The sequence below is a fragment of the Mchenga conophoros genome, linkage group LG15, assembly GCF_057382185.1.
Source record: "Mchenga conophoros isolate Kocher_MC1m ecotype Shallow Benthic linkage group LG15, M_conophoros_male_GT1.1, whole genome shotgun sequence".
Lineage (NCBI taxonomy): Eukaryota > Metazoa > Chordata > Actinopteri > Cichliformes > Cichlidae > Mchenga > Mchenga conophoros.
In genome coordinates this window covers 26,358,266-26,385,414 of record NC_140540.1, presented here as the reverse complement: position 1 = coordinate 26,385,414, position 27,149 = coordinate 26,358,266, and the positions used below count along the sequence as shown (strand labels likewise).

At 41.4% G+C, this 27,149-nt stretch overlaps 1 protein-coding gene across 1 annotated transcript in view; it reads right to left on the bottom strand.

The window, feature by feature from the left end:
• The window catches only part of LOC146558487 (endothelin-2), a 37,934-nt gene extending 13,547 nt beyond the window's left edge, over nucleotides 1-24,387 (bottom strand). Inside the window, exons 1-2 of the mRNA XM_085247852.1 lie at nucleotides 24,014-24,387; nucleotides 6,806-6,962 (exon numbers count right to left, since the gene is read on the bottom strand). Coding sequence (XP_085103978.1) covers nucleotides 6,806-6,962; nucleotides 24,014-24,074 — 218 coding nt within the window. The 5' untranslated portion in view covers nucleotides 24,075-24,387. The remainder of the gene's footprint in view (nucleotides 1-6,805; nucleotides 6,963-24,013) is intronic.
• Between the last annotated feature and the right edge of the window lie 2,762 nt (nucleotides 24,388-27,149).

Sequence of the window (27,149 nt, the reverse complement as noted above, 5' to 3'; positions counted from 1 at the left end):
TGTCTCCGCTGGAGGGTCCGAGGGACCTCTCCGGCCTTCGTCTTCTGTTTCCGCTGGAGGGTCCGAGGGACCTCTCTGGCCTTCGTCTCCTGTCTCCGCTGGAGGGTCCGGGGGGCCCGTCTGGCCTTCGTCTCCTGTCTCCGCTGGAGGGTCCGAGGGGCCGCTCCGGCCTTCGCCTCGTGTCTCCGCTGGAGGGTCCGAGGGACCGCTCCGGCCTTTGTTTCCTGCCTCGTCGGCTGGGGGGCCCGAGGAGCCCGTCCAGCCGCCTGCTGCAGCTCCATCATCATCCTCGCCTGCTGCAGCTCCATCATCATCCTCGCCTGGCCCAGCCTCCGTGTCTTCAGCCTCGCCTGGCCCAGCCTCCGTGTCTTCAGCCCCGCCATCGCCTGGTCCGGCCCCGTCTGGTCCTGTGCCCACCGGGCCTCAGCCAGTACGCTTGACACTGGAGCGCCGCCGCTGCCTTCCGCGTGGCCGGCCCCCTGAACTGCTCCGTCGTCTCCTTCGTCACCGCCGCTGCCTTCCGCGCGGCCGGCCCCCTGAACTGTTTGGCCTCCTGTGCTGTCGGCCCCCTGAACTGTTCTTTTTTGGACTCGTGTTTTGTTTTGGGGCTTTCTTGTGCTTCGGTGTTTTTGTTTCGCTTTATCACCTATTCAGGTTGTAAATCGTGTGTTGTTGTTTTTTTTTTTTTTTTTTTATTTTTTTAAGTAACTAAGTAATTAATTACTTTTGAAAATAAGTAATCAGTAAAGTAATGGGATTACTTTTTGGGGCAAGTAATTAGTTACTGATTACCTTTTTCAAGTAACTTGACCAACACTGGTCCTCAGTCTGCGTTTGGGTCCAGGCATTAAGATGGGCCAAGACTGTCCTGGCCTTTTGCCAAACTGTTTCCAAGTTCAGTCTCATAGATGCATCTGAAGAACGATCAGATTCATGACGAGCACGTTTTCTACAGCCAAATGTGAAGCTAGGAAATGACCAGTGTTGGGTAAGTTACCTTAAATTAGTAACTTAGTTACATTACTAGTTACTTCTATCAAAAGTAACTCAGTTACTTCAAGTTACTCGTTACTTTCAGAGTAACTAGTTACTAGGGAAAGTAACTTTGGTTTTACTCAGAATTCTCTTAATGTGTTGCTTCCGTAACTAGATACCCAGCAAGATTGCTAGTCTTCTAGCTTGCTTACTTGCCACAGTGCACTGTGCCACCTACCAATTAAAGGAAAAGATAATGTGCACATTTCCACGAGAGAAATCCCACGCCTGATTCTATCCTAGCCTGCTTTTTACATCCAACACAAACTGCAGTCGTGGTGCTTTCGATTGTACTCAGAACTCGGAAATTCTGCCTTCTGAATAGGAAGATGTAGGTAACACCAGACTGCAGATGAGCTGCATACAGGGCTGGACTGGGACAAAAAAATCGTCCCGGGCATTTTGACTAGAGACTGGCCCACCATTATAGGAAAAATCATAAAGCCTTTGAATGAAAATAAACACTGTTGTGACAGTGATGTACACTGTTCTGATGGTATATATGCATTAATCTATCAATTGTTTGTTGTAAGATAATTATTTTTTAAAAAGTGAGACATTTTAAATGAGAATAAGAAAGTATTTCCTTGTGCCCCCCTTTCCCTTTTAATGCCCTACATGGACCCCTGGCAACACTTTGCTAGACCCGCCCCTGCACAGTTACCAGCTGTCAGCTACTTAGAAAAGGATCCTGGTGTTATTTGTCTCTCAGAAACAGTTCATAACTTCCCTTCAACTCATTCATGTTAACTAAAAGGTAAACATGTTTCTCCATCACAGCTCTGGTGATTCAGTAAGGACATCTCCTGGTTTCATCTTCATGTTTCCTTCTCACCAGATAACCAAACTGACATCATGACCAGCAGCTTTACAGCTGTGGCTCCAGCCAACATCAGCTGATACTAGAAATTAATATTAAATAAATTCTAACAACAGCTGATCAAGCTTAAAAGTGCTGCCATTGTTTACCGCGACATCGGCTGGTTTCCTCTTTCTGGCGCAAAGTGGGTGATAAATAAACAAGAGAGAAAAGCCAATCAGCTGATCATTGATCAGTTTCATGATTGAAGTAGAAACAGGAGAGGGAGGGTGAGAGGATGAGAGGAGAAGAGGCAGCTGTGCAGCAGAGACACAGAATAACTTCAGCTTTGTGTCCGGGACAAACTGTTCCTTTTCACCTCAATAAGAAACGCGTAATATTTTCTCTGAATACGAGACGATTCTGTTTTTTACGGAATGGTTGGCAACTCTAATAATTAACCTTATGAACAAAATAAAGTTCAACATCAGTAACATAGCACCCACCCAGCTGTATAGAAACTCCGTCATGCTAGCTAGCACCCAGTACGAAAAAGTCAGCATAACGAAAATAAACTCCACCTAAACTTGGTTCATATCTGACCCAGATGGACTGCAGGTTATAACTTCTTGTGTTCAGTTCACCTGACACTCGGCCCAGCGGCCGCTTCGGGTCTCTCCTCCTTCATCCACCTGCTGGCCTCCACCACTTGTTAATGTTATTGAATCTGTGGAAGCTCCGCGATAGCCACCACACGAAGTAACAGATAACGAGCCTATCTAAATCCCAGTAACGAGTAACGCGTTCCCGGTTTTGGCATAATAACTAGTTACCGTGCTCGTTACCACAATAATAACGTAGTTACTGTAACGCGTTACTTAATAACGCGTTAGTCCCAACACTGGAAATGACTGAGAGTGAACCTTTACTTTCTTCTTGTCTACACGAAGCTACACGACCAGAGTTCTTGCAGCATTAGACCTGGAGGAAGATAAATCCTTTATGATACTGGAGGTACTGAGAGTGATTTAACAGGAAGAAATATAAAAACAAAAATCCTCTCATTCAGATGTTGTGCATCTGGCCTGTTGTGTTGTGCAGAGATCACGACAGAAGGAAAGAAGGATATAATGTGATGTTCGAGTGGATAGGAGGCTGGTGTGGACAAAACTTTGGGCTTCAAACTGTCACGGTCCTGGGTCGGTGACCCAGTGTTTTGTGTTATTGTTAATCTTTGATTTCATCATGATTTATCACTGCTAGTTTGTTGGTTTCTGTTTCAGTATTTATAGCTCCCTCAGTTCTTTAGGATTTGTACAGCTGACAATAAAGGCTCATTTTTTGTTATCATTCCACCCTTATTTCCATTTGCCTGCACTTGGGTCCCCAGTCTCCCCACGCCTCACCGTCTGCCTCGCCAGATGTGACACAAACATCAATCCCTGAAACTTTCACCAAACGATTATGTTTTACTCATTTGGTGTCTACATCAAACCAAATCATTCCCATAGCACAATTTTCTGTTTTCTCCGCGGTATATGCCTACAGGTCACGCGTGTGGAGGGGCGGCTGATAACACGTTACATTTGGACTTTTTTAAAACTTTTGAATAAAGTCTATTCAGCAGCACAACTCATATCTCACACTGTGTCCTCCCATTAAAATATGACCACGCCATCCCTGAGAGCATGTCATGCCGGCAGGCACTGAGTTTGACAGTTAATTATTGGCTCATATTGTCAGTGACAGTGCCAAAATAATAATATGTTTTCTGTTGTCTTGCTGTCAAATAAATGAGTCCAAAAATGAGCAGATGTTAAATAAATTGCGTTTGTTTGAGTTCACTGAAGGTGGTTCTGATCCTGGCGTCTCTCTCTTTAGTTTGGATCACTGCCTTTTTGGATGATCAGACACATCCATCTGTAACTGAGAGGGAAACTCCTCACTGACTTCACTGTTTGTTTGAACACTTGCGAAGGTGAAAATCGGACTTTAAAAACAGCCTTTGTGCTTCAAGTACTCCGAGATTTCTGTTTTCTTCTGGTGTAAAATAGCAGGGAGCCAAAGGATGTCCTTTAAAGGTTACACTGGTGTTACTCGATATTTTCTCTTTAAACAATACAACACGAGTAGAAAAAAACCCAACATTATTTCAGCTTGTTCTGATCTTCTGTCTGTTGCTCTCCTACCGACAGTGTGAACCTTCAAGCGCTGTTCTCAAATGGATAATTTTGTTTAGGTCTACAGATGTGGTTATTTGCAAGAATAAAACATGTTGTTCACTCTGTCGCGTACATGTTAGCAAGGTTACATATTTTAAATGACGCTGTGTGTGAAGAAAAAGGAAATGCACTCGGGACTCCCCAACGCTCTTTAGTGGCATCATTAGTGACAGCGGGTGCTGGCAGTGCTCTTTAAAGCGTCTTTATAGTGAAAGCAGGAAGATTGCATTTTACCACATGGCTATATTTAGAGTGAGCTAACAGTCTGAGACGGTCCCACCACCACTGGAGCCGTTTTTGGCTAACCTCTGGAAGCTATTTTGGTGACTTGTCTTTTTCTACACCAATTAATTTGGAGTGTGACTTACTGGCATGACATGAAACAGCTTACAGTGCAGTAACCAATTCAGGGAAACACTGAACAGCATAATTGCACTTTATCAAAAGGGATGATGCTGTAAATACATATAGCAAAGCTCAAACCAGACTACTTTTTCCATTTTATTATTATTTTATTCTAAGATTTCTACACTATCTTCCACATTTTTACCTTTAAATCTTTTCATCTCATTATTTTGAACAGGGGTAAATTGAGTTATTATTATTATAACTGCGTCTCATTTCTAGAAACAGTTGAGGATGAAATGTCAACACACAAACGGGAGCAGGCTGTGAGGAGTTAAGCAGCTGTGGGCAGATAAAGGTCCGACCATGATTTCAGACTCTCTGTTGAGTTGGTGTTAAAGGGTTAAAAAAAGCTCTTTTGAAACACGGAGAGGAAACTGAGCAGAAACAACCCTTCTTTAGGAAAGGTGTGCTTTCTCATTAGCTCCACCACATCTAAGCGGTTACTCGTTGCTTGTGCATACTGAACTAAAATGAAGTTAATTGCTACCAATTGTGAAGGGAGCTGCACGCCTACTTCTTATTTGAGGCCAGCCATTTTAAAAAATATGAACAACTGGACTAGAAAAGACATTCAAGTCAACCCGACATGGCTGTTTCAGGGAACCTTTGTTACTCACTTGTCTCTTCACAGAGTTAAAGAAATGTAGTATTAGTATTAAAGCTCAAATAATCAGGCCCCATTTTATCTTAATGACCTTGTAGTACCATCACACTTGTTGTTTCTAGAGAATTTAAAAGTAGAATGGGAGGGAGAGCCTTCAGTTTTCAGGCCCCTCTTCTGTGGAACCAGCTTCCAGTTTGTATTCAGGACACAGACACTATCTCTACTTTCAAGATTAGGCTTCAAACTTTCCTTTTTGCTGAATCATTAGGGCTGGACCAGGTGACCCTGAATCCTCCCTTAGTTATGCTGCAATACGTGTAGGCTGCCGGGGGATTCCCATGATACACTGTGTGTTTTTTCTTCTCTCACTATGTGTTAATAGACGTCTATGCACTGAATCATACTGTTATTAATCTCTAGCTCTCTTCCACAGTATGTCTTTTATTCTGTCTTCCTTCTCTCACAGCAACTGGTCGCGGCAGATGGCTGCCGCTCCCAGAGCCTGGTTCTGCTGGAATTTTCTTCGTGTTTAAAGGGAGTTTTTCCTTTCCACTGTTGCCAAAGTGCTTGCTCATAGGGGGTCATATGATTGTTGAGTTTTTCTCTGTACGTATTTTTGTAGGGTCTACCTTACAATATAAAGTGTCTTGTGTGTTGTTGTGATTTTGGCGCTGTATAAGTAAAACTGAATTGAATTGAATTGAATTGAATTGAAAGGTGAACCAGGCATTAATTAAAGACTTGTTGCAGTGGATGTGACTAAGGCTGAGGAGCTGTTCTGGGGGAACTCTGCCTTTTGCTCTGACCACCTCACATGACCCTGATGTGGATAAGTGGTTGAGTGTACACATGTATGCTCAGTAGGACGGGTGCTGCAGAGTCCGACTCTCTTAAGGAGAAATATGGAAATGAAATGAGAAATGTAGAGAAAATTTCTAGCCTCACCAACCATTCAAGTCTCTGAATGGTTGGTGAATGGTTGCTCCATGTCACCACTTTATCTGCTTCAGACTCAGCAGTGAAGCTAATGTGCTACTGTGCATGTCTTTGGTCTGAGGCAGAATAAGGGGAAAATCACTGAAAATTCAGAAAATCACTGCCTTGACAAAACAGTGAAAGTTAATCTTATTCATGGACTGAAGCTGCTGCAGAAGCCTCCCACCCACGGCCCTGCTAAAGCTGCACGCACAGAGCTTTGTTTATCCTTTGGACAGATTATAGACAACTTCTTTTCTCGGTTTTGTTTTGTCATCACATTTACGGCAGTAAACTTTATCGCAACACTCCAATGTTTCATTACAGAGGAAACAAAGCCATAAAATGTTTAACCCTTGTATGGTGTTCGGGTCTGTGAGACCCGTGTTCAGTTTTTTTCAAAAGAAAAATTAAACAATTAATTATTTTTTCACGTGTAAATGTGTTGTGTCTTTCCACTCACTCCACTTGATTATAACTGATTTATTTATAACATTTTATATAAAAGAAAAACGAGAAGCACATTAATTCATAAATGTGATCTAACAAAGGTAAAGGGAAAAAATTAACCATGTTTGCTGTTCATATGTCTTGTAATTGGGATGAAGTAAACATCTGTTGAGTAATTTAACATAAAATTGTTTGATAGTGTTAATTTGGAAAGCCAAAACTCTAGCGGGTCCACCAGACCCATGAACACTGGCTGTGTAACAAAAATACGAACACCACACAAGGGTTAATTTTGTTCTCTCGCAGACTCACCTCGGGGTGTTGATCCAGACGATGCCAATGTGACAGAAAAAAATGCACTCTTTGTCTTTCTGGTTCTCGCAGGAGCAGCGTTTCTCTCGCCGGTGAGCCATATGGGGGAGCTGCACTGGGGGGCCATCCTCCAGCACAGAGCTCGAAACAGAGAGGGCTGGAACACACAGGCAGGGCAGGGTTATCGGCTATTAATGATCATCTACTCAAGTATGCAGCGATTCTGCTGCTTTGTCATGAGTGGATGAATGAGAGATGTTTGCATTAACTTGAGATTTGAGTTCAGAATTCAAATTTTTACTGCCAATTCTGTTTAGATCAATATTAATGAAGAAGCCGTGTGAAGCAGTTCTCATCTAAAGCTGGTGTTGAGGAGAGAAGCAATCATATTTTATCCACATGTCAGTCTCTTTGTCTCTTTTCTTTACATTTTTGCTGATGATGATCTGTTGTACCTCGAGATGGAAACATACATTAAAAACTGCCTACACAGCACGTGAATTCCTACAGGTATGTACGTGTTTCAAATGCAAAGAGACGTGAAGCATCAACAGGAAGAGTGGGAATACTGTGGGATCCTTACACTGTGAGCTTGCATGTGCAATTGCCACTGATAATTTGCAAATGCCTAAAAACAATAGACTGTATATAAAATCTGTAGTCATTTTAACAGGACCCATTGGGCAGGTCCAGTGCAAAAAAGCATACGCCCCCTAGTCTGAAATACGAGCATGTATTAAATAAGCATGGCCACTGGGACACGTCAGGAAAGTGTTTACTGGGGCCGTGTATCAACTGAGCAGTAGGGTCAGTTTCTCATAGACCTAAAGAAAAAATGGACATTGCATCCAACTTTCATTCCTATATACTTCCAGTTATTATATCCAGAAACTATAACGCCAGGGTTTGCTCACATCACCAGCCCTGGGGCAGATTGGAAAACTGGTAAAACATGAGACTGAAAATATTGGTTTTAAGATCTAGACTGGGTACAGATATTAATGTTTAAATTTGTATGGTGGTTTATTATTCATTTTATTTTCATTTGCTGCTAATAAGAAATGTCAACATAAATCAACAGGATACAAACGATGGATGGTGAAGACGGTAAACATTAAGAAAGTTCAGATACCCACCATGAGCAGCTTCAAGAGCGGCTTGCATGGCAGTAGAGCCGACTGCAGGATTATAAGTTAATGCATCAACAAAGAGATCCAGCCTGTTGGGGCCATGAATGCCTTTTAGAAATTTCATGGCAATCAATCCAGTACCTGTAGAAATAGCTACTCTTAACCTAACTAGTTCATTCACTCACAGGTTTTCCTTGGGTGCACAACAAAGGAAAGTCTGTGTGCAGCTTTTACTTTGTTAAAGTCGGAAATTACTTTATTCAATTTTATAGTCTCAAGGTCTTCATCAACACCCCAGAAAAGCACATTCACAGCTACAGTCACATGACACCATGCCCTCCAACGGGCCTGGTGTGTTTCCGATAAGAGAGCCAGAGCCGTCATTGCCTTTGTTTTTGTCACCGGAGCGTCGGAACAACTCCCTGTTCCTTCCCACTTAACTTAACACAACTCCCTTAGCATGAATGACATGTAATATTGTACCTGAACATAGACTTACAAACACAAAGACACATGTTTAAAAGCACACGTACACACAGAGAGCCCATAAAGCAGGCAGAACCCACAGACGGCCTTTGATCTTGTTCTCGATGCGCATGGGAGAACGTTTAGGCGTCCAAGAGGGATTTACACGATTTACATGTGGGAGCAAAATAACACCTTTTCTCACAATAAACTTAGGTGTTGCTCTGTTCTTCACCCGGCTGTGTCCCAGAGAATCACATTAGGTTTTTATTCATGCACATTTTTCAAAGAAAGTTCATAAAGGTTCACATTTCAACTAGAGATGGCACGATACCACTTTTTTATGTCCGATACCGATTCCGATATCATAAATTTGGATATCTGCCGATACCGATATGAATCCGATATAGTGTTTTTTAATCAACAAAACTGTTTTTTAATATCTTGCTGCATTTTGTATATGTTCATACTCAAGTTTAAAACAACAACTACACTAAAGCTATTCTGTTATACCTGTATGCAAAAAAAAATATTTCATAGTTCAGCAATACTGATCAATCTAATAAACTTAAACCTACACCATCCTCCCTATTCTGGTATTTTAAAGAGTACTTAGCGTAAATATTAAGCAACCTAACTAATAGGGTTCCAACTCCCAGCAACAACAAAAATAAATAAATAAAAAATAGGGAACCACCCCTCACGCTCCACCTCATGATGCTTAATCGACGTAATCAACCTTAATTTGATGCAGTGTGAAAAAAAATGCACAGAAATCAATTATTTCTCAAGAAATATTAAATAGATTCAACATCTTTCTTCAACAAAATTGCAGACTGCACAGATGGTACCTTCCCAAAGGAAAAAGTACTATAGCTTACTAGGGTATATTAGACTTAATAGTTACTATATAGGCAAGGCAAGGCAAGTTTATTTGTATAGCACAATTCAACAACAAGGTGATTCAAAGTGCTTTACAGAGACATTAGAAACAAGAACAAATAAAAAGCATGATTTAAAATTGATTAAAACAAGCAAATAAACTAACTAACTAATTAACAAACAAACAAACAAACAAACAAACAAACAAACAAACAACAGTATATAAAATCAAAACAGATAAAATCAGAACAGTAGATAAAATCAGTAGTTAAATGTAAGTTTTGAAATTTAAGCTTAAAGTGTGGATTTGGTGCTTTATTCAAATGCAGCTGAGAACAGGTGAGTCTTCAACCTGGATTTAAATAAACTGAGTGTTTCAGCTGATCTGAGGCTTTCTGGGAGTTTGTTCCAGATATAAGGAGCATAAAAGCTGAATGCAGCTTCTCCGTGTCTAGTTCTGACTCTGGGAACTGATAAAAGACCGGATCCAGGCCACACATAATAGAGGACACACTCTTGACCTACTGATCTCCAAAGGCCTGAGCATTTCAAAGGTTACTGTGTCTGATGTGGGCCTGTCTGATCATTACTGTGTTTTCTTTGAAAGTAAAATCTCAGCCCACACAAATATATCAACAACAGTGATCACAAAACGGTGTATAACTGAAGACAGTAGTGCAATTTTTAACCAGGTCTTCCCATTAACACCTGACCTGTCCAGAGGGTCAGTCAATGAGCTCGTCAATAGCTTCAATGCTAACATGTTAAATGTAATGGACACTATTGCTCCCATTAAGGTGAAGGTTATCTCTGGAAGGAAAAAGTCTCCATGGAGAAACTCCACACTGGTGAAAAATGAAAAAAGAGAGTGTAGGAAAGCTGAGCGCAGATGGAGAAAAACAAACCTCCAGGTTCATTATGACATTTATAAAGAGAAACTTCACAATTATAATTTACAACTGAGGAATGCAAGGAGGTCCTACTTCTCTGACATCATCACTAAAAACAGCCATAATGCTCGGGTCTTATTTTCTACAGTTGACAGGCTAACAAACCCCCCTGTGTCAGTGGCAGCTGAACTTCATTCGACCATGGCCTGCAATGACTTTGCCAAATTCTTCACTGAAAAAATCCAAAAAATTAGACAAGCAATTGGTACATCAACAGCAGATCCAGGATATGTACTGTGTCCACCAAAAAACTGTTTAAACACCATGAAACAGTTTCAACCTATTAACAGCAAAGACCTGGAGGACATCTTAGGTCAACTGAACTCCTCCTCCTGCTGTTTAGATGTCCTGCCAACAAGTTTTTTCAAAAAGGTCTCAAAGACTTTAGAGTCAGACCTGTTACAGATCGTCAACTTTTCTTTATTATCAGGTGTGTTTCCAGAATCACTAAAAACTGCTGTAATCAAACCTATACTGAAAAAGGACAATCTTGACAAGACACAAATGAACAACTACAGGCCAATCTCAAATCTCCCGTAAGATCATTGAAAAAGCAGTTTCTCAACAGCTCAGTTACTTCTTAAAACAGAATAATTGCTACGATGCCTTCCAGTCAGGTTTTAGACAGAACCACAGCACTGAAACCGCTCTGACCAAAGTGTTTAATGACATATGTCTGAATACAGACAGTGGAAAAATGTCAGTCCTAGTTTTACTGGATCTCAGTGCAGCATTTGATACAGTTGACCACAACATATTACTCAAACGACTGGAGAACTGGACAGGTCTTTCAGGAACTGTACTAAACTGGTTCAAAACATACGTAGAAAACAGGAAATACTTTGTATCAATAGGTAACTTCACATCTGAGCAGACAAGTATCACATGTGGAGTTCCCCAAGGTTCCATCTTGAGACCCCTTCTGTTTAACATCTACATGCTCCCACTGGCACAGATTATAAACAACAACAAAATAAACTATCACAGCTATGCAGATGACACACAAATATATATCACAATGTCACCAGGAGACCGAGGCCCTGTACAGGCTCTTGGTAAATGCATTGAGGAAATCAATGACTGGTTGTGCCACAATTTTCTCCAGCTAAACAAAAACAAAACTGAGGTAATAGTCTTTGGCACCAAAGAAAAACGATTACAGGTCACCAGAGAACTTCAATCTATACATCTAAAAACCACAAACCAGGCGAGAAATTTGGGTGTAGTGATGGATGCAGACCTAAACTTAGAAAAACACATTAAGACAATAACAAAGTCAGCTTACTATCACCTCAAGAATATATCAAGGATAAAAGATCTGATGTCTCAACAGGACCTGGAAAAACTAGTCCATGCATTCATCTTTAGTAGGCTTGATTACTGTAACAGCATCTTTACAGGTCTACCTAAAAAATCAGTCAGACAACTACAGCTCATTCAGAACTCTGCTGCTCGAGTCCTCACTAAAATACTATATACAGTAATGGACTTCTATTCCTTTTACATCAAATTAAAACTTTGGGTGTCAGATAATTATTTATTAAAAGCTCGACATTTTAAATGAAAATAAGAAAGAAAAGTATGTCTTTGTGCCCCCTTTTTCCTGTTAATGCCCTATCGGCCCCCCTGGCTAAACTTTGCTAGATCCGCCCCTGCACAGTTACCAGCGTCAGCTACGTAGAAAAAGATCCTGGTGTAAAAATTAATATTAAATAAATTCTAACAACAGCTTATCAAGCTTAAACGTGCTGCTGTTGTTCAGCCACTGGTTTCCTCTTTCTGGTGCAAAGTGGGCCAAAAACAAACAAGAGAGACGGACTCCCGACAGAAAAGCCGATCAGCTGATCATTAAGCAGTTTCATGATTGAAGTAGCAGCAGGAGAGGCAGTCGCTTGTTAAGCTTAACGCAGGAATGCTTTACATTCAGAGATGGACTTACACACTTGCTTTACTTCTCTCGGGGATAACTTTGTCGGAGATGAAATGCCGGGTTGCTAGCGAAGCTCCACATGCTATCCAGACCACCGACAGGTCCAGCATGCCACAGCCGCTCTATCACGTGATGCATACTGCTCCGAAGTGCTAACGTTCTGAGGTGAGTTACGGCGTGTTGCAAGTTTTGTGAGGTGCTTTCGTGATATTTAATGGATCGGATTACATTTTTTATTTTTCTCCGATATCCGATCCAGTAATTTAGGTCAGTATCGGACCGATACCGATACGTAACATCGGATCGGTCCATCTCTAATTTCAACTAACCCCAGCCGTCATCAGCAGGATGAGCATTCTCAGACACACCAGTCAGTGGAGGCCCTTTTACTACAATAAGCATCCCAGTAAAACACTTCTCAAGCAACATTTTCAAAATACTTTTGGGGGATGCTGAGATTTATAATCTCTCCAGGATTTTCTGGGACTACCCGGAGGTAAACCAGCACGGAAAACCTCCAATAAAAGGCAACATTAAATGGCTCTTTTTAAGTGGCAGATTCCAGATGCCAAAACTTCTTGCTCTGTATCTGAGACTGAGCCTAGCCCGCCTACGCTCAAATCTAATTTTGCGTCACATTTTTAACACATATGCATGCACTTTGCACTGATACAGAGCATTTTGTATATTCTGGGCAGCAGGGTGCTGTCATGGAGGAGTGAGGAGGTTTTATTTAGGCAAGTACAGACCGGGAACCACACAAAGCTACCTGCTGCTGTTTGCAACGTCATGTCGAAGTTATGTGTGTGTTTTTGCACACCTGAATGCTTCAGTGCCAGACGGACACATCTGTCAGCACAGCAGCTTTCTGCCAGACATCATTACGATATCAGACACAACACGATGAAGAGGATAATGGATCTCCTGTTCTGCTTTACTTCACAGTGCTCGGATCTTATTTTTAACCCACGGTCTTTGTGGTAATGCCAAAGTATATTCTGAAAAGGATCTGTGATGACTTTCTTTAAGAGGAAACCTTCGGACTGATTGAAACACTGAATGTGAATAAAATGCCTTGACAAGAAAACTCTACAAAATGTAAAATGATTTTAATCCCAGCTTAGCTTCAACTTCCTAATAGCACTTCAGGCTTGATCCAGACTTCCTGACCTCACAGTGGGGTCGACACCACAGATGTTTCACATCACCTTACTGGTTGGTAGAAACTGAGCTGAGGCGTGATCAGCGGAGTTTCAGTCAAAGCAAGAATGTCAAATAAAAAACTGAATCTTTGTTTAAAGATAAAAACAACTGTTAATCTGACAGAAGAAAAATGACCTGTAAAGTGTCCTTCCTCTTTATGTAACTGAAGCTGGTGCAAGTACACCAGGAATTATATTTATTATTAGTTATTAGTCAAGGTAAAATAAAAAATCAGTTCTGCTTCGGTTAAAAGTTTTTGGGAAACTTCACGTCTCAGTGTTTCTGCATCTGGAGTTTTGCAGCAGGAAGGCACATTAAACAAACACATTTTCCAAACTGGTTTGCACAGTTACTTCTCGGGCAGCCAAGTCCAACTCACCTGAACTGAGGGACTTTCTCGATACTAAGGCTTGAATCCATTTGGCATGGAGATTTCACACTTTTTATCCATGGTCCTCACATTTCCTCCTAAAAACACACATGCTTGAGTGTGACCTTTACGTACTGTACATAGACGAGGTTAGACAAGCAGCTTAGAGGTTTCAATCCTGGCCTGCATGAGGAAACAGTCAAATAATGCTGTCTCTCAGATGACTTCAGAGATTTGTCAGGTTAAATCTCTGTCATCAAAACTAAATTCCTCAATAAAGACTTTCAACTGCTTGAAAGGCCACTCATTTGCATCGAAAGCTAAAAAGACAATATGGCACTAACCAGTTTCACATTTTGTGATATTGAATTATCATGTTCCTATTTAGTCATTATTATTCATCTTTTCCGAGGCTGTGCCAGAGGATGACTGAGTGAGTGTTGCTTCCAAAATGTCACTTTGGAGCACTGATGTCGAGTCCAAAGGCCAGAAATATGCCAGAAAAAAAACAAACTGGCATCAACGTCGACCTTGCCTCTCTCAGTTTGAACACGTGGCACCCAGCTGTGCGGTGGCTCGAGTTTCTCCATCATTGCTTTTATATTCTTTAACAGAATATATAATACACATGTTTTATGTGTATGTACAGCATCAAAGATTGATGTACAGATGCAACCAGCCTCGCTGGTTTGCATCTTTTGAACAGGGAGATGTCTCCATCACTCATTTGTCCTGTAAACCTCTGATTAAGTTAAGACATCTGACTGAAGACAAAAGAAGCAGCTTGTTGTAATTACTGCAAAATCGGAGACATGGGCACTGATTGAGCGGTCTGCAGAAAGGATAGAATAATACTAATAATGACAGAGTGCAGCGTGCAGATGTTTGCAGCACTGAGTGTATCGCGAATCCTCAAGTTTGTCGGGGGAAAAAAAAGTGAACTTTTCAGTGCCACCACCTGTCGGTGCCTTTCGCTTCATCCTCACTAACGTTTTGATTTCAGGGCTGAGATCTGTCAAGAAGAAAATTGAAATATCATTTATCATTTTTATCATCACCTTATTTAATTAAATACTCCTTTTTGTATGACAAAGGCCAAGATTTTATGACTATATCATAAAGACAAAATGACCTCTGCTGAATGAGGTAAGGACAACCTCCTGGGGCAATTTTAGGCCACCTAAGGGTTATAGTTAGGGGTCTGATATTGACTGATGGTAGACACTCAATGGATCACTCACACTCACACTGGGTTGGTGCACAGTCCCAAAGACGTTTGTGTTAATTACAATGCTCACAAACCTGCAGAGACAGAGGAAATACAGGGACTGCTAAGTCTGCTTAGGCTGAGCATCTTTAGTTGATTCCAGATGTTTTTCAAGCCTTCAAGTTTCAGGTTTTGTTTGTCTTGGGCAGAAGCCAATGAGAGCTAAGCATCTAACTGTGCCAGAAATAAACGAACAAAAACTGGGTGGGCATCAGAGCTTCTCGTGTTAATTCAGTCACAAGCAGAAAATATCTAAGAGGAACGTGTCATAGAGAACAAAAGTAAAATGAAAAGACAATTTAATTCACGAGCTGGGTAAGAAGTCACATCATGTATCACAAAAGTCACGCAACACCACTTTGAGTTTATTCTTCCTGCAGAGCTCACTGTGTGGAACAAGGTGCCAAAATGTTCAGTCAGCACCTTGGGTTCGGTTCTTGTCTGGTTAGTGTCATTTCCAGAACCTGAGTTGCAAACTGATGCTTTCTGCCACTAAAACATCATAATGTGAGCTTTGAGAATCTTAATATCAGTCTTAGTAAACATTTGAATCGATAATTCAGATCCATCAGTCGTTTGCATATCAGGGAACATTTCAAAGCAGCTGTGACAGATAAAAGTAACACAAATACAATACAAAAGAGACCATGAACGTGATGCTCTTAATGAATGCCAGAACAATACTACTACTACTAGTTATAATAATAATGATAATAATACTAATAATAATAAGAAGAACAACAACATATCAGACTGATCTTGAGCTCGGCATAATAAATTTTACACACACTATGGGGGAAGCACTGTCCCTGAAATCTTACTTGGATATTTGCCAGTCTTGTTCTCTATAGGAGCATGAGTGATATCAGACTTCAAGCTGAAAGTTGGTTCTTTATTGTTTCCTTGCCACAGGCAGGAATTACACTTTATGGATGTAAACATTTAAACTTTTCCTGGACCTTATGATTTCGTCTCTGTATTTGGCACCCTTTCAGTCCTTTAAGCAGCTCTCAGTGTGATGCACATTTCCTTTCCCATAATTTGCATTTAGTATTTTGTGATCCTTTAGCACAGGTATCCACATGCCTGTGCATATGAACCTGCATACTTTACATACATGTGCAAGTATTCATGCAAGCTCGTGTGCTATTTTGCATCTTTGGCTTAAGAACAAAAATAAAATCATGGGAAATACCAAGAGGCAAACCCCCTGTTCAGGGTCCTGCATCGTGTGCGGACTGCTGAGCCAAAGTTTAATTTCTTGCCCCTGTTATGAGAGGGTCTGGTAGGCTCCGCGGGGTTTGACAATATTTGACAATATACACATGGATCAGCTGCTAATCCACGAGCTGGTTGTTTGGACTGGCAGAAGTCAGTGCACAGGTACAAACCTCTCAGCCAGGAAAAGACTGTAACATTCAGTCCTTTGAATTCTTCAGCATTCATAAACACTTGAAAAGAAACAGAAGGTATGCAGTGGTTTTGTGTAAGAAGTAAAACACTGTATTTAGTTTGAGCGCACTCTTGGGCATTGTCTCTGAACATTCTACCCTTGGCGGGCACAACGTTCGGAGATTATAAAAATGTACTGAGGCCAACATTAAAGCCAGAGTAAACTCCCAGCCTAATTTGGGGCCGTTGAAGCCCCAGTGTCTCCAGTTTTATGTCACGAAAGGCAGAATAAAATTACACTTGAGAGTTTAAAAACAAAATACACTTTCCATCAACCATCCCTGATGAAACTCTGACGTCCACCCTGGACATGTTGCTTTGTCAGAGACCTTCTGACCTCCCGACTGAGCACAGGTGAGCACAGAGCGAAGAACGGCGAGCATCAAGTTAGTGATTATGATGACACCTGAGCTCCAGAAGGTAGCCTGACTTTATCCTTGCGTTGACGCACAGGTTGCAGTTTGACGGAGAAATTAACCCTTTCATGTTATTTGCCAAAACATTAGAGATTTGTGACTTTTTGAAGATTGTCTTTGTAGATTTTTAAGCTTTTTACCAAACAGCTGTTTGACAGCTGATGGCTTGTTTCATTCCAAAATATTTGGGATAGGAAATGTAAACGAGGGTTACATAGTGGCATGAAGATTGTGTTCAAGGATTAGTAAAATGAATAAAATAAATGAAAAAATAAATTTTTTAAAAATTCCCAAATATTTTAGTAAAGTGTTGTGCCCTTGCTACCAGAACAGTTGATCTGCTCTTAGCTACTGACTGTCCAAATCTGCTGATCTCTGTTGGAGACACCAACACCATTCTTCCAAATTCTTTTACTTCATTTGTTTCATTCTAAAGTCAGCTGGCCTGAAATCCGGTGAGTGCCCAGGGTACAAGTCCAAACATTTCTTCCTAATCTAATCATTTAGTGGACTGGGGCATCATTATCCCAGGAGAGAAAGGTGATATGAGTTATTACTTTGCATTGATTTGCAGTGACCAGTCTCACTATAAGGAAAAATGGACAGGAACAGAAAAGTAGGGCTCAAACTGTAAGGGTCAGGGTTGTAGTTTTTCTTTCAAATTACCACCCATCTGCACATTTTCAACCAGCTCAGGCTGTTTCTGTTGTTATACAGGCTGTTAGGTTTTATTTAGTGTCCTCAGTGCTCGAAGACAAAGGCTGTGTCATGGTCCTGGGTCGTTGACCCAGCGTTTTGCGTTTTTTCTGATCTGTATTAGTTAGGGTTAACCTGAAGTTTGGTGTATTGTCAGCCCTACCTGTGTCTGTCCTTGGTGCTCTGTTCATGTCCCCGTGTTGTGTTGTACATCAGTCTGTTTCCTGTTTTATTTTGAAGGCTCGTGTTCTGGATTTCCTGTTCTGTTCTGAAGGTCTGTGTCTGTTATTGTGTTCAGCTTGTCTCCTCCGGTCCCCAGGTGTATTAGGTTCAGCTGTTCTTCCCTCCTGTGTGTGATTACCTGATTACCTTGTGTGTGTATATTTAGTGGGTGTCGGTCTGTGTTCGTTGTCGGCTCGTCTGCACTCATCCGTGTATTTCTGCGTATCTCTGCATTCATCTGCGTTCCATGGTGTCCTGTCTCTGCGTCCCTCTGCCCCGCACCCCCTTTGTACGGTCTCAGGTTTGCTATTTAGTTTCTCCCAGTTTAGGTTTCCGTTTGTAAAGTACTCATACCTCGTTGCCTGTTTTTGTCACCACCACCTTTGTAAATAAAACATCACTCGTATCATCAGTTTGCTGCATCTTGGGTCCTCCTTTTCCTCCACACCACACGGCTCCCTCCACCAGCCGTGACAGGCTGTGGTGTTGTCTTGTGATTTCAAAGTGCTGCTTTCTCCAGCAATCCCTAATAAGGCTCAGATGTCTGGCTGTGATAGACAAATACAAAACACGCAGCACAGATTAAGACCAACGGGAAGGTGGAGATAGAGGAGACAGAAAAATGGCAAGAAAAACGGTAGACAGTTTGGTAAGTGGAAAAAAAGACAGCGGCAGCCAGAAAAGTAGAGAAAGAGTAGGGACAACATGTTGACAGAAAGGTGCTTTAAAAATTCTCTGAGGTCCTCACGCTAACAAAGACTCTACCCAAACTATATTTGTTTAAGATGATGGAGGTAGCATGTACCCAGTAATTCAGTATGCTAAATATTTCATGGAAAAGGCAGCTCCTCGCCTCACCTCAGTCATAAGTAGTACCCTGTGACAGTAATGAGCATGCACACTGCTGAACAAGAGGAAATGAGTAGATTGAGTGTTGGTCAGGACACCCGAAACCACAAGTACTATTTCATAATGACGATTTCAACTGATGTAGAAACAGGAAGAACGCTGGTGTTTCTCAGAATGTGCTCACACTTTATGACAAACCTCAGTAATTCTTGTTTCATAGAGAAGATGTTCAGCCAACTTCCATTTATATTTTCCTTTTAACTGCACACTGCTCGAAATGATTACAACGGTTAGCTCTAGCTTGTGGTGTGTAAATGTAAAAGAAAACTTGCAACTGCAAGTAGCCACCCCGTCCCTTAACCTTTAAGATCTACCTGAGGATGTGGGTTTTCATTCAGCAACACCAAGAGGGTCATACTGTAATGCTGCACCAAATCCTGTTCTTACCAGGATTACACATAAATGTGCCCAGCTGTACTTCAGCTGGCTGGCCTGTGGCATGCTAAATTAGACTTGGTGTCAGGCTTCTTTGACACGTACTGTACATGTGACAACATTTTTATTATCACAAATATAAATTCATCATGCAAGAATGAGCATAAAGTATGATTTAAATTTGTTATGCTTGTAAATTCTTTTGAGAAGATCGGCTCTGTAAGCCATTGTAAGCACTGCGTGTGGTTCAAGCCAACAAACCTAAAGACCAAACCAGGAATGTTATCTTTGAGAACAGAGGGGTCACTGGTCTGCTGCTACCTAGACTGGTTATTCCACTTTATGTCTTTGGTGTTTCAAAAGTTTAAATGAGTTCAAATCACAAATAACTCTTTAAAACACCCGATAATGTGTTTGTCCTTCATCGCCTGCACCATGAAATGAGTCTGTTTGACAAACCATGATTTTTTTGCCAGTGTTTCAATTCAATATTTGTATATTAAAATAATTAATGAATTTTTATTCACTTTGTAGGCACCTTTATCAAGCCTACAAAGCTTTCTTTGTAAATGACTCTTCTATAATAGAAAGCCTGGTTTAGACTTGTGCAGGAAATTTAGGAGTATGAAAACACAACACAGCCCTGGTTTTAGAAATGAAAGATCCACAATCCAGTTCTGCAGGTAGACCTATTCAAAAAGTTAAATATCCCAGCCTGCTTCGATTTTTAAAGTTCCTGGCAGGCTCAAACTATACCTCGGGCTAATGTGAAATAATGTCCTTTTGTATTTTTTAAAATTACTTCTTCCTTCTGTGAGGGCCTTACCATCAAGGTTTCTGAAAACATTTTATTAGCTGCTTCACAAAGATATCTGGGGATTGAATGTGCTAACAGTCTGAAGAACACCTAAACCAGGCATTGTTACCCAAACTCAGCTAAAGACCAGATTATACCAGCTTTCATTAAATCCACAGTTTTACTTGACTCATCAGTCATTTGAAAAAGAATTAATTTTCAATGAAAAGGGTTTTACCGCACAGTCCTTAGCATGTACAGCTGTAAGACTTATTTCCTCAGCAGCCCTCAGGTATGTTAGCTGGAGGCTACAAGAGGTCGTTTTGTGTTCATGGTTGGATTTCTGTGTGGCTCAAACTCAGCTTCACAGACTAAATCGTCCCATCTTACCCGTCTATGGTGATTTTTCATTTTTATGGGCCAATGATTTTTTTATTTTTTTTGGTAACGGTATAAACAATGAAAGGTGGTGGATTGGCCAGATGCTGGCCGGTGTGTAAAAATAACTCAGTTGTTTGGTGGTGGCTATCGCGGAGCTTCCACAGATTCAGTAACATTAGCAAGTGGTGGAGGACAGCAGGAGGATGAGAGAAAGGGGAGGCAGGAGGAGGAGAGACCCGAGGCGGCCGCTGGTCCGAGTGTCAGGTGAACTGAACTTCAGGTAAGAAGTAATGACCTGCAGTCTATCTGGGTCAGATATAAACCAAGTTTAGGTGGAGTTTATTTTCGTTGTGCTGACTTTTTACAGTCAGTTACAATAACTCTTACTGCGTACTAGCTAGCATGACGGAGTTTCTATACAGCTGGGTGGGTGCTATGATGTTACTGATAGTGAACTTTATTTTATTCATAAGGTTAGTTATTAGAGTTGCCAACCGTCCTGTAAAAACTGGAATCGTCCGGTATTCAGAGAAAATATTACGTGTTTTGTATTGAGCTGAAAAGGAACACAGTTTGTCCCGGACTTCAGCTAGGATGGAAAAAGACACAAAGCTGGAGTTATTCTGTCTTTACGCTGCACAGCTGCCTCTTCTTCGCTCATTCTTTGCCCTCCCTCTCCTGTTTCTACTTCAATGAACATGATCATGAAACTGATCAATGATCAGCTGATCGGCTTTTCTCTCTCGTTTGTTTATTGCCCACTTTGCGCCAGAAAGAGGAAACCAGCGGATGTCGCGTTAAACAACAGCTGCACATTTAAGCTTGATCAGCTGTTAGAATTTATTTAATATTGGTGTCTTATACAGCACTCCTCTACTCAGAGCACTTTATATGGCTTGCCTCATTCACACGAAAACATCTTCTATGTATTCCCTAACTACGTGCTATCTATCTGTCTGTCTACCTATCTATCATTCAAACTCCAGTGCAGGAAACCTGGGGTTATTACTAGGGATGGGTACCGGTGTCCGGTGCCATGATGGCACCGGTTCTGACATAAACGGTAGTAACCAGACCGAAAAGCAGCGCACATTTCGGTGCTTTATTTCGGTGCTTTTTTTTCCTGAGCTGTGATACACTTTAGATTCTAGCCAATCATTTTACGTTTCCGAGGATAGTAGGCGGGGCCAGGTACGTACGTTCTGTTAGAGCAGAGCTACAGATTAAAAATGTCCAAGGCGAAGCGGTCAAAAGTCTGGCTGTACTTCATAGCAAAATATGCAAACTCAGCAGCAACAAGTGCTTTAAGTTGATACTGTGATACTGTCAAAGGAGGTAACACCTCAAATCCGATGAAACACCTGGCGACGCATAGCGTTTTTTTTAAAAGCCCAGAAATGCGCCGTATTTGATAGCTTGCTGCGAGACCTCACACGAGCACATCTACTGCGGGTGGGTTGCCTGTTATGCAACATCCCCCAAAAACACGAAGAGGAGAGTCCTGGCCCCTAGCCCTGCCAGTGTAGCAGAAATGATGACGGATGATGGTGGCAGCAGCCGTTCTTCTCTGCGTGAGTAGCTAATTTACGTTGAGTAGGCTAACCACGTTATTACATTAATGCATGTAAGGTGAACTAGCAAACATCATCATAGCTACATGCGGCTGTCCTCTTGTTTGATGGCAGATACTCCCTTCACCCTGGCTAAAAAGGCTAAAATGACCAAAGAAAAAGTGGAAAACAGTTAAACATGAGAGGTTTAGGACAAAGTTTGTGTTTTTTCCATTGTTTAAGCACTGCTTCCATCCAAGAGTGATACCATATATGCCCCATAGCTGCAGAAAAGGCTAACATTGTTATATTTTTACAAAAACCAGCTGAACATGAGAGGTTTTTGGACAAAGTTTGTGTTCTCCATTCTTTAAGCACCGGTTTGAGCACCGTTTGAGCACCGGCACCGTTTCAAAAGTACCGATTTGTCACCGGTATCGGATAAAACCTAAACGATACCCATCCCTAGTCATTACCCAAAGATATTTGGCATGCAGACTCGAGCAGACAGGGATCGAACCACTAACCTTCCAATTAGAGGGTGATCTGAGCTACAGCCACCTCCAAGTGAACAGCTCTCTGAACTGAGAAAGAGTGAACAGGTATGGCTTATTTATAAGGGTTCCCAGGAGAAAGCCTCTTCTGTAAAAGAAAGTACTTTGCTTGGAGAGCACTAACTGTGAAGCATGGTGGTAGAAGGGTGACAGTTTGATCTTGATTTGCAGCAACAGGCACTTTGCAGTCATTGAATCCACTGTGAACTTACCTACATAGCAATGTATTCTAGAGTCAGTGTGAGGCCTAAAGTTTGGACTAAAGCTTGGCCTAAAACAGACAGTGATCCCAAGCACAGCAGCAAATCTCCAACAGAATGTCTGAAAAAGAAAAGTACTGAGGTAATGCAATGACCCAAGGTCTGCAATGATCCAAAGTCCAGACCGCAACCTGACTCTAATGCTGTGGTGGGTCCTTAAGAGTGCTGTGCATGAATGAAAGCCCGGCAACTTCAAAGACCTGAAGCAAGTCGACAATATGCAAAGAAAGGTGAAACCATCGTGATGCTGCTCACTGGGGTTTCGTATTTTGAACCTACAGTTTATTCCAGTATTATTCTCATTGGTGTTTTGGTCCCAGAAAAGATCACATTTGGCGGTGTTTTACTATAACCAAAACACAAAGCAATCCTGTGTTGGAAGATGGTGACGTTGGAAAGTTACTTTTAGTTCCAGTTTCATCAACATTGAAGAGTGAGAGAAGTATAAATGCACTTTTGACATTTTTAGCCTGAATTAGACATATTCTTTTTAAATTTGACCTCTATCATGTTTGAAGTGTGAGGCGGCCTTCCACAGCTATCTGTTCGTAGGACCTTCAACACAGGAATTTGCTGAAAGAGCAAGGGTATGATTATATACAGGTCACAGGGTGCCGTGACACTGACACTGTAAAACTTCATCATCCAAGAGCTAGAAAGCGACAACAGAGGGAGTCCTTACACGCTACGTGACCTCTGATTGCTTTTTGAATAATAAAATGTCACGATGAGCTCGACTGTGGAAACCAGAGAGCAGAGCGCCTAGCTGCAGATCTCATTATACAGCCTCACAGTCCTGATGTTGTTTCTGCTTTCAATTAAAATATGAATAATGTGAACATTAAAATATTGAGGTTGCAGTGCTTTCATGTCATGAAAAATAACGTGTAGTGCTGTGGATTTTTCCTTCATGAAAATGAATAAATTCATAATTTATTGACATCTCAAACACTGTTTAAATATTCCTAATCGATTTTTGATACTTGATTTGCAGAAGCTGTGACGGTATTAAAAATGAGCAGTATTTATGTAAGAGATACAGAAAAAGGTCATTATTTTTTATTTAACCACTTTTGTTTATTATTTTTGTAAGCTTGATAACTCTTTTCTACCTTTTATTAATTTCAGGGCTCCAAAATTAACAAGTTGCCATGGTAGTCCACAAACCTGTTTATTAACTCACTGGCTAATAAAATCAAACTGAGTCCTGAAAGGGGAATAAAAATTTATCAGCGTCTGGAGAAATACTTAGATCTCAAAGAATAACATATTCCTTAATTTGCTTAGTGATGCATTGTCTTTTAAGAGGATCATGTAAATTATACCATGTAAACAGAGTCCTTACATCCCACCCATCTAGTAACAAACATCTAATTGGACAGATATAAAAACGGGTTTACCTTCGCTGTGCTGGATCAACATTAGAGCCGTGAAGAGGAGACAAATGTAGGTGAGGTCCATCCTGTTGATCTCCTCAGCATCCAGGTGAGAAATCAAAGGAGCAAAAGCACCTTGGCTCCTCGTAAAGTTCCTCGCAGCAGCTGGAGGAGCTGAAGCAGCAGAGCAGAGGCTCCTGCTGAATCAAAACCTAACCTAAGTGTTTCCAGTGAGCACCTAAGAAGACGAAGAATGGGCTCCGAGGGTTTGTTTCAAATGTCCAGTCAGGTAACGCGCTGTGTACAGCTGCCTCCCAGGTGCAGCACTGAGAGGAGTGTGGTGCTGGGTTTAATCCCAAGGCTGCTGCGGTTTCCAGACGGAGGGAGGATAATGTGACGATCTGTTATGAGCTGCATCAAAACAGATGGAGAGAAGTGACTGCGAGAGGAGGAGGAGGATACAACGGGGAGGCTGGCTCTGCACTGAGACACCTTCACAGCTTGAATGTCATTAATCACAGCCTCCTCCTCCTGTGGTTCAGCCATGTCATGCTCTCATGCTTGCCGCGTCCCTCACTAGTCTCTTTCATCTTCTCGCCTCTTTTTTTCTTTGTGTAAGCTGAATTGTGACGCTCGCCTCCCTGGGATCTCCTCACAGAGTGCTCTACATGTGTGGAACAGCCCAGCTTGCTATTTTAGGCACACACGTCTTTATCTGTGTGGGGCAACACGTGCATACATGTATAGTTGTCATCCTGCCCCTTTTGCAATATTCCTTCACCCTCACTGAATTATTATCCCACCAGCAGCTGGAGTAAAACCTGCCTGGAGACACTGAGTGAAAACTGTAGACCTGAACTTTTAAGTGTTTAAGTCTTGGTTGAAAAAGAGCTAATCTGCCACAATGACAGTTCATCTGATGGCAATAAAATATTACAGACACAGGGGTTCATTTCCTTGTTTGCTGTAGCTGTCCTCTGTTCTCTATGTAATGAAGAGTTAACATATTTGCCAGTTTCTGAGGCGTCTGTCACACAGAAGCATTTAAAAGTTTTAGGCTGCAGACACGATGACAGCCTGTTAGTCAGTGCCCACTCAGCTAATGATGCACAAAGTCACAGACTATAAAAAAGACAGATGTAGCCACGGTGACCTGCAGCGATCATTTGAAACCAGGAACACAAAAGGAAACTGTTCACTGAGGTCATAAATTAAGCGAGTAGTGGGGTGAATTCTCAACTCTGGCTTCCACCCCCTGAACTTTTTTTAAACCAGATGCCGAACATGACTGAGAAACAACATGTCACACTCTATGTTGTTACTCATCAATCAGACGGGCAAGCCTGACCCAGAGAGCGTCCTGCTTTCCCCTCATTTTAATTAGCATGGGAACTTTAAACTCGTTTTTTATTCCTCACACAGTCCAGAGACAATCAGTGGGGTAAGGTCAACCAATGATTCAAAATTGTCCATAGGTGTGAATGTGAGTGTGACCAGCTGTCTGTCTGTTTTTTTTACCCTGATAAGGATTAGCAGAAGAGAATAGATGGATAGATTCAAACTAGCAACTTTAAACTTATCAGGAAAATGTTTATTGAGTTCTTAGATCTACTGAGCAGTAAGGCCATTTTCTCACACCTCACCCACTGTAGGCCCTCAGAAACAAAGCTTACGGTACTTGCACATTAGCTTAATTTCCCCAGAAGGACACGTGTGATGAAAGAAGCAGGATTAAAAATCTTACTGCAGAGTCTGCTAAGCAGCAACCAGACAAGCATGTTCTGATCCAGACCCGGGCAGGGTCCTGCTTTGTGCTACTAGGATACTCGAGCTCCATTATTCATAGGGGGCATAGCAGGGGTACCAAGCGGCTCTGCATATCTGTGTGAGCAGATTATTATGGTGTATGATCTTCCTAAAACAACAAGGGACTTGTGTCTCCTCCAGTTTCATGTTATGGCGGGCTCATTCAGGGCCAAAGAAGGGAGATCCACACAACAACAGTTTGTCAGCAAATTTACTAGGAAATAAAAACTACATGCTATCAGGATGTGACTTCAGTTACAGATGACTATAACACAATCAAACCAAAGTAGGAATAAAACAAAGCTGGGTGCCTGAGACATCGTGAGAGAAAACCTGCCTATACAGGCTGCCCAGCAGGTGAAGTCTTCCCTTCATTACACGGGAGGACCCTTTAATTAAGACCACCACCCAATACTGACAAGGCTGTCTGTCTCTCACATGTAAACCACTATCAGTATGAGCCACTCCATAGTAGTGCTAAAAATGTTTAATTCTCAGGTGTTTCACTTCCTGGTGAAATAAAGATTATATCAAACTCCATTATTCCCCTGAAATGTGTTCAGAATTTGTAAATTGATAAGTTATGGCACGCTACTCTCCCCCAATTAGCTGCCTGAATAACTTAAAATTATTGGTACTGATATCAGCAATAGTGGCCCTGTATTTACTTGGTATTGGATCAATACTAAAATTTGTAGTGTGGCACAGCACTACTGTGAATGAGGGTAAGTGTGAATGTTGAATGTTTTTGTTGAAATGTCCAGGCAAATATATGCATGTTAAATGACAAGATATACGTGTTCAAACAGCGTCAATTAACAATTCAGGTTTTTTATTTCTATATGATAATTCTTCAATATTAAACAGTACGAACAAGTAGTCTGATGTCCTGTAATCATTCTGAAGCTGTAATTTGAAATACAATAACACATTAAGGTTTTGTACAAAGTATCGGTATTGGAGCAGTATTGTTGATACCACCCTGAATTTTACTTGGTATCAGATTGGAAAGGAAATCAGTGGTACTTGGTACATCACTATACATCACGTCTTCCTCGGTGACTGCTTTGAATATATTATCTCCCCCTGCTGGTACCACAACTGAAACATGTCTATTTGAAGCTTTGGAGAGGCAAAGTGTGAAACTGACACCATGGACTGGTGTTTCTATTACATGCTTTGCTGTGATTTTATAAAAATGGCTTGTAATATCTTTCATACCGATCGTTCTTTTAAAAACATAATTATGTACATTTTATTTGGGGTAACACTCGTCGAGCAGGAGACCCAAAAAAAAGATCTTGGCTTGGAAGAAATTGTGATTTTGCACCAGAACTGAACCTTAGCGTCCTCT